The sequence below is a fragment of the Belonocnema kinseyi genome, chromosome 2 (assembly GCF_010883055.1).
Source record: "Belonocnema kinseyi isolate 2016_QV_RU_SX_M_011 chromosome 2, B_treatae_v1, whole genome shotgun sequence".
Lineage (NCBI taxonomy): Eukaryota > Metazoa > Arthropoda > Insecta > Hymenoptera > Cynipidae > Belonocnema > Belonocnema kinseyi.
Window position 1 is genome coordinate 95520347 of NC_046658.1, and position 8590 is coordinate 95528936.

Sequence of the window (8590 nt, forward strand, 5' to 3'; positions counted from 1 at the left end):
CAAAAATGCCTTCGACATATTGGGCAGTATAAGCCTGTGACAACATTTCGCCACAGAAATGTTTTTGCAAAAGAGCCTCGGTGGCTCAGTTGGTTAGACCCTTGGATTTCACCTCAGAGGTCCGGGGTTCGATTCCTGAGCCGGTACCTCTGGAAATTTTTCAATGTACCTTTACCGAGGTTCTGGTGGTTCGGAACCCATCTTAACCTGTAGGTCCCCCCATCGTGTACTTGAATGCAACCCAGTCCGCCAATTATGGGGTAAAACCAGGCTTTGTCCAATATGTCTGGGCAGACTACTCTCGTCAGATCACTTGATTGCATTATAAAAATGCGTCCGTGACTGATGATATATACCGGGACAGCCCCGTGCAAAAATGATCAAATAAAAATCCATCTCTAACCAAAAATGCCTTCGACATCTTGGGCAGTATAAGCCTGTGACAACATTTCAACACTGAAATGTTTTTTTTTTTTTAATAATAATAATACTATAGCGTATCACAAGTTTGGTGGTGACCCATTACTAAGTAAATACTTTTGCTGAAGATATTTCTTTTGTTATTAAAATTTTCTATATCTAAATTTCTTTATATTAGTCTGGTAACTTTTAATTATTTGGATTGTTTGTTGTTAATTAATGATTGGTAAATTTTTCGAGAATCTTCATGGCAGTAGTTACGCCATTGTGAGTTGTGCGATATACCCTACCTCATACCCAAGTTCCCTGAGGAAGAGCCTGATGAGTGGCGGTTCCGTCCCAAAAAACTTGGTAAGCTTCTTTACTCTGGACGGGTTCGAAAGTGCCGGTAATTCCGAGTCTTTGATCAATGGTTGAGACTGAGATCTGACCATGGCCATGCTCGTTTGCGTCCTCAAAGCTGCGATTTCTCCCCGTATGTTCTCCATTTCCTGCAAAAAACTATTACAGTGGAAGCTTGATGCCGATTTACGATTCTCATTTGCTTAGATATTTCATCCAAAAATTCAAAATTACAAGAACAAAAACTTTTTTTAATAGGCAGGGTTGTCGTAAAACTTGATTTTCAACATTTCTGTAATTTTTCCCTGATTTGTGCCGAAGACTGACTAATTTTTCATTTTCCCTGATCAGTCATATTTGAAGACCAAAATTTTAACGTTGTAAGATTTTTTATAAAATATTTTATGAATAAAACAGTAGCATATTACGTCACAAGAAAAATCTTTACGGAACATAAATGTGAGTACGTATCTAATTCTAAGAGTGATGTATGATATTTCACTCGAAATCAGCATGTCATGAGACCTTATGCATTAGGTCATATTAAATTGTTCTGTATCATGAAAATTCTAAGAAATTCTTTGCAACTATATATGCAAATTTGTTCAAATCCTTTAAATTAAATAAAATCTTTGGAAATCTGTTGAGATTTTCAAATCTTTTAATAATGCCTTCAAGTCTTTTTAAATACCTTAAAATATTTTTAATTTATTGACTTCCCTTCAATTTATTAAATAAATTTAAAATTCTTTGGAATCTTTTAACATTCCCTAAAATATTTCGAATCCTTTGAAATATTTTTAAATTCCTTAAAAATTGGTAAAGACCTTGAGAATACTTTTGAATCTTTTTAAATACCTGATTTACAGATTAATAAGACTCTAAAACAATTAAAGTTAAGTTCAAAATAATTTAAAAAGGTTGGAAAAAACTTTAATTAATTGCGTTTATTTGAGGAAAATTGGAGTCAATTTAGAGAGTTTAGAAGGAAATTAAAAGAATTTGACCAAATTCATGAAAATTCATTGTGAATTGAGAAAATAAAGTCAAACTCAATAAGATTGAAATAATAAGCTTGCAAAATTCAGAGAAATTTAAAAGAGTGTAATGAAATTTTGCAGAATTCAAAGTGAGTTTACAAGACTTCAACAGGAATTGAACAAAAACTAAACAAGAATTTAAAATTGATGGTATTGAACTGAATTAGATGATTTTAAAAACATTCACATAAATTTAAAAAAATGAACAGAATTCTAAAAATTAAAAAGATTTTAAAACAATTTAGGAAAAATTATTAAGAATTCAGGGTGGTTTCCAAATCAATTCAAGTGATTTCCAAAAATATCTTAAAATATTTTGAAATCTAGGAAATCCTACGAAACCACTCACTTTTACAAAATAAATTCTTAAAAATCCATAAAAATATGATACAACCTCGTGAAATTGTATGAAATCTGATATTTCCTGAAATCCTGAAAAAATTATTAAAACACCTTAACAGCTTTTAAAATCCCTTAAAATCATTAAATATCTCAGAAATCCTTTCAAATGATTAAATGCCTTGAAAATACATTTGAAAATCCTTTGAAATAACTTCAAATTATTTAAATAAATAAAAAATCCCTTGGAATATTTTTAAATTCCGTGAAATATTTGTAATCCTTTGAAATATTTGCAAACTCTTTAAAATTGGTTAAGGCTCTTGAAAATGTCTTGTAGACTCTAAAATATATCAAATCCTTCAAAATCTAATTATATGCTTGAAATCTACGGGGAATTCCTTGTCAATTTTTCAAGTATCTTACAATATTTAAAATGTTTTAAAATCTTTTGAAATCCCTTGCAAATTTTTAAAGCTTTTGAATATTACTTGAAATTTCTAAGCATTCCCTAAAATATTTTAAATTCCATGGAATCACTTTAAATCATTGAAATCTATTAAAAATACTCTAAGAAGCTATTTTGAAATCTGTAAAATCTAAATTTAAATCCCTTCCTTTTATTAAAATCAATTAAAAATTTTGTAGAATATTTTTAAATGCCCTGATACCTTTCAATGTCCTTAAGATCTTTGGAAATACCTTGAAATATTCGAAAATCTTTGAAATTTATTAAAGTATTATAAAATTCCGAGAAATTACGTAAAGTCTGAAGATATGTTTTGAGATCCTGGAAAATTTGTTTAAAAATCTTGAGAGCTTTTGAAAACTCTGAAAATTGTTGAAATACACAGAAATCTTAAAAAATCCCTTGTGATCCTTTAAAATATCCTAAAATTCCAGTAAATTCTTTAAAACCCTATACATTTTTTTTAAATCCCTTGAAATTATTCAAATCCTTAGGATTGCCTTGACAATTTGTCAATTTCTTAAAATTACTTGGAAACTTTTAAAATACACTCAAATATTCCTAATCCTTTGAAATTTTAAAAATCTCTTGACACTTTTTGAAGTCGTTAAAAATTTCTTGAATGTTTTAAAAATACCCTAAAATCATTTGAAAAATCTTCGAATCATTGAAATGTATGGAAAATTTCTGCATAATCTTTAAAACCGAAAACTTCCAAATATTTAAAATCATTTGAAATCTCTAGAAACTTTTTGAAGCTCTTGACAAATTCTTGAATTTTTTTTAAATACCCTCAAATATTTTTAATTCTTTAGAATCACTTTAATCTATTCAAATTTCCTTGGAATATTTTATAATGAACTAAAATACTCCAAGCCTTTTAAAATGTTTTGAAATCCCTTGCATCTTTTTGAAATTCTTGAAAATTTCTTGGATTTAGAAAAAAAATACACTCAAAACTTTTCAAACCCTCCAAATTATTGGTATATATTCCAAATCTTTTAGAATTTTCAGAAATTCCTTCGTAGAATATTGAAAGATAATAATAAATAATCACTATTTAACAACAAAAAACAATACGTTTGAAGTTTTGAGCAAACGTTTTTGACAGTAAGTAGAAATTAAACAACTGAGAAAAAATGGAACACGGTCATTGACGTGGAAGATTCGAATTTGTTTTGAAAACTTTTAAAATCTTTTTTTAGAAATTTGTTTCAAAAAATTATTAAATCATTTCCCAGGAATCCAATAATCATTTAATTATCTTGGCACTCAAATTTTTCTTACAATTATTTTAAAATCCTGCAAAATTAAAAAAATAACCTTAAAATCTTCCAGATTCTTTTCTGAAAATGTTGGAAATGTTTTTAAATATTCTTTGAAAATTAATTTGTTTAAAATTCATTGTTAATTTTTTTAATGAATTTTAGTGCAAATTTAGTATTATTTAAAAATCTTTCAAAATGCTTAACAAGTTTATAAATGTTGTGTTAAAATGATCAAAAATCTACATTGTGTTTGAAATGTTTCGAAATCTGTTCACGTTACAAATTATTTTGTAAATTTTTCAAAACACCTAAATATATTTTAGACTTAGTCGATTATTTTCTGAATTAATAATCGCTTAATTGTCATTTATTATTCAGAATTTTAAAAATTTTCCAATATATTCTCTTAAAATTAATTTTTCAAAAGAAAAAAATCGTTTTCAATTTTCCAAGAAACTTAAGAAAAGTTTTTATTTTCTTAAAACCTTGAACGATCCTTAAAAATCTTCAGAATTTGATTTTGAAATCTTGAAAAATCTAAATTTTATATTTTATTTTTCTAAATATTTTTTGGTTTCAAATTAAGTTTGGATCTTTTAAGAACTTGTAAATATCTCTTAAAGTAACTTAATTTTTTCAAATCGGTCATTGTCAAATATTTATTTATGTACAATCTCAAAATACATGAATTTCATTTACATACTAAACATTTGTTAAATAGAACAATGAAAATTGTAACGTTCAAAGTATAAATGTAGTATAAATGTATAAATTTAAAATTATTTACAAATTAAGAATAGTTCATAAAGTTTTAATGAAAAGTTTACATTTTTTAACTACTCAGGCTTTAAAATTGAATTTTTTTATTTTTAATGTTAAAATCTGTAACTTGCCTAATTTTAAACAGACTCAGAATCGTTGGGCAAAATAAATTATTATTCAATTTTCAATAATCGAACTACAGTTCAATTTGATGAATCATAATAGCAAAAATTTTTGGCATAAAAGTGTAATATATATTTTTGCTTAAATTTGTATATTTCTACAATATACTACTAATGTATACAACATAATTTAAGTAACAGTTTCCCGATATTTCCACTTTTGTGAAATCTTGTATTTTTTGTACAGATTAGAAATTTCTACAATAAATTACGCAAAATTAAATGTATGTGGATTTTCATAACAAAGTAAAAAAAAATATTAATGAAAAATTGCAGAGATTTTCGACTCATAGAAACTTATACTTTATTGTTAATTTTTTTACTTCTTTAAAAAGAAAATACAAGAAACAATTAGTTATTTGAATGTGAATGCATTTTTTGTTAAGTTTTGTACATTCACTTATAAAAAGGTAAAGCTTTTAGCAAAAAAGTACAGTCTTAGAAATATTTTACTTGCGTGTAAAAATGTTTTTCACCAGGGATAATTGAAATTATTGAGATACTTAATCTAAAAAAAACCGTCTGAAAAATTATTTGCGAAAAAATAGTAAAAGTGACCTAAAGTGCTTCTCACCGAATTTTTCTGAGTTTTGCATTTTTTTCTAAATCCCTGTCTAATCCTGACCAACCAAAATTCTCTGACCTTTCCCTGATTTCCAGATTTTCCCTGACCAAAGGCCACCCTAATAATAGTTTAATTATAGAAAGAGAAACAAAAATTGACAACTCCCACCGCTGCCACCATAAATGCTAGGTTTTGATCGCAGGTCCCAGAGATGTAAAAAATCAAGTATGCAATTTTATTACAAATCTCACCTGTATCATTAAATGCTGGGTTCTCATCTCAGAACTTAAATGTGCCACAGATCTTGCAAGAGTGACCACGTGAGATTCGAGGCGTTGAAATCGTTTATTAATGCTCTGAAAGTAAAATATTAAAAAAAAATGAAGTTTCTACTTTTTGAAATCTAAAAAAGAAAAGAGAAAAGCGCTTAATAAACATAAGACTCACTTTGATGTCTTTTGCTTTCTTCATTCTATCATCGATCGTGTGTGATCTTCGCTTGTCGTGATGCCTCGTCACTGGTCTGGAAGAAACTGACGAAGTTGGAAGAGAAGAAACTGAACCGTAACTAGCGAGTCCTCTAGCCTTTCGTTTTTTCTTTACACTTCCACCCAATAACTTTAATACCTAAAGAATATTCAATTATCGTTTTTTGTTAAACTTGATTATTTTATTTATTATTAATTATCTTCATTTTATTGATTTATTTATTATAGTAATGTATAGGGTGTCCACTAAGCTTCATTTTTAAAATCCCCTGATTTTCCCTCACCATTGATATTCAAAGATCAGAATTTACGGTTTGTGACATTTTGATCATAGAACCTTTTATAGACGTTCGAATCAAGACAATTTTTTCTACAAAACAGTTTAATTTTTGATCAAAGAAGAGGACTTTTTAACAAAACAGATATATTCGTAAGAAAATGGGTAAGTGTCAACCTGAAAAGATGAATTTTAAACCAAATGATCAAAGCAATCAAAACAATTAAACGTCAACCAAAAGCAGTTGCATTCTAAAAAAAAATAATTCCACTTGTTATAAGATAGTTGCATTTTCAAAAAAAAAAAAAAAAAAAAAAATGGCAATTTTTAACTCACACTAATATAATATTTTATTTTCTCAATTAATTAAAAATATATATTTTTAAATATATATATATATGTATACTCACTTCACTGTACATATTTTCAAGACCCTCTAATTGTTTTCTTATCGTCCTCGCATCATTTGTACTTAGGTCAGAATCACTTCTATCCAGCATCGAATCTAAATCAAGTCCCGTTGTCGTTGACGTTAAATCGGCTGCTTCCACGCCGAATACTGAGTAAAAATATTTTGTAACTTGTATATAAGTTTTTCAACATAGCCTTCCAGGCGTCAATTTAAAAAAGGGACATTTGCAAAGAGAAAGCAATAGTTAAATATATTTCAAAAATAAATCAAATTTCCAAAATGAAATAAATTTCACAAAAATAAAATAAATTTTAAATTATAATCAATGGTAGAATTTAATTAATAAATTGGAATAACAATGAATTAAATAAAAGCTTTTGAAATATGCATTTTTGCTTGAATACGAATCGTTTAAATGTTCATGCACAAGAGCTTTTTGGGGTTGTTCACTACAAATTTGTAGTAAAATTTTTGAAAAATTTTAAAAACAGTGTAAAATTAAGTGTCGTCGCTTCAAAATGGGTTCGCAGGGGTTTTTTTGGGTCGCTGATTACGAATATGAAGTCAAAATTCAAAACGGCGGATTCAATATGACGACCGAAAAAGTAAAAAATTGGTTCCTTGGCTTCAAAATGGGTCCAAACGTGTTTTCGAGCCACTGATTACAAATCTCAAAGAAAAATTATAGCTACCCCTAAAACTCCAGCGAAGATATTTTAAAGCACGGGACCTATTTTTACATTGTCTGTCCGCCATATTTTTACAATAACGTTAGAAATTTTACCAAATTTATGGGCTTTAGTAATATTTATTTTATGGGGTTTATATTTTTGAACTGTGATGAATTTGTTCAATTTTTGTAAATTTTCCCAAAAGTTGGAAAAATTTCAGATAAAAATTAGGAGATATCTATGAGAAGGAAATTATCTTATTCTTATTTAATTATATAATATTTCAAAGAATGTTTTTCAAGCTTTATGCCATGAAATAAATTTATAAAATGAAAAAATGAAAATATTAATAATTAGTAACAATATGATTTTTAACTTTTCTCGTTTTTCTACTTTTTTACAACTTTTAAATATTTATACAAAGTGCCTTGTTTTCGGAACGACATAATCTTGCCGAATTTTCAAAGTCCTGAAATGTGCAAAACATACCAAAAAAATAATTACCGAAACAACAATTTCTCAAAAACTAGAAATTCCTAAAAAAAAATGTAACTACCCAAAACGTTTTACTTCTCGAAATTTTAAATTATAGAAATGGTTGAAACCTTAATTTTAAAATTCTCAAAATTCCCAAAAATAGTAAATTTGTAGCTAATTTTCAAATTTCGTCCCACAAAATTTAATTGTATGTTAATTTAAAACCCTATGGAAATTTTAAAACCCCGATGGCGTGAGTTAATTTTGATTGATTGAAAAATTAATTTAATTTTCCGGAAAACGAGCCAATTAGAAGATATCGATCACCAAAAATCGAATTTCTTTTTGAAATATTTTGTTTAGAAATTTATTTTATATGTTACAGGCAAAGTTTATAATCCAGGAATTACATATATAATTCTCAGGCTTTATATATCATGCCTGGCCATTTTAGACATAGTATGTAATTGAATACTTATTATATACATTGCCTAGGTATTCTTTATAATCCCTAGGCATTATATATCATGCCCGGCACAAGATAGGTAAAGTATATCATTGATTTTTAATTTACAAATTTTAGCAGATGTTAACGTTTGCTTAAAATAAAAGCTTATTAAATTTTAAAAAGGCTTGGACAGACGATTTAAAAAAAATTATGTTTGCCATTTATTATTTAATAAAAAAAGTGTACTTTTTTAATTCCAGCAATGCCATTTTTTATGACTTTCCGGTTTAAGAAAAAGGTCTTGTATCAGTGCAAGCATAGGATGATCAAAATGTACCAGGTGTATACATATGAAACCGGTATTTTTTCAAGAAAAAAACACATTTATTTCAAGAGAATGATAACAAATATTTTATTCAAAGTATGCGCC

General features: G+C 27.3%; 1 protein-coding gene across 5 annotated transcripts in view; it reads right to left on the reverse strand.

Moving 5' to 3' along the window:
• The window catches only part of LOC117168177, a 115812-nt gene that overhangs the window by 7187 nt on the left and 100035 nt on the right, over positions 1-8590 (reverse strand). For 4 of the 5 annotated variants that reach the window (XM_033353630.1, XM_033353626.1, XM_033353627.1 and 1 more), the window contains exons 11-14: positions 6563-6711; positions 5835-6014; positions 5639-5743; positions 711-911 (exon numbers count right to left, since the gene is read on the reverse strand). In XM_033353630.1, the coding sequence (XP_033209521.1) occupies positions 711-911; positions 5639-5743; positions 5835-6014; positions 6563-6711 (635 nt within the window). The remainder of the gene's footprint in view (positions 1-710; positions 912-5638; positions 5744-5834; positions 6015-6562; positions 6712-8590) is intronic. The other variant, XM_033353629.1, reaches the window with a different exon arrangement.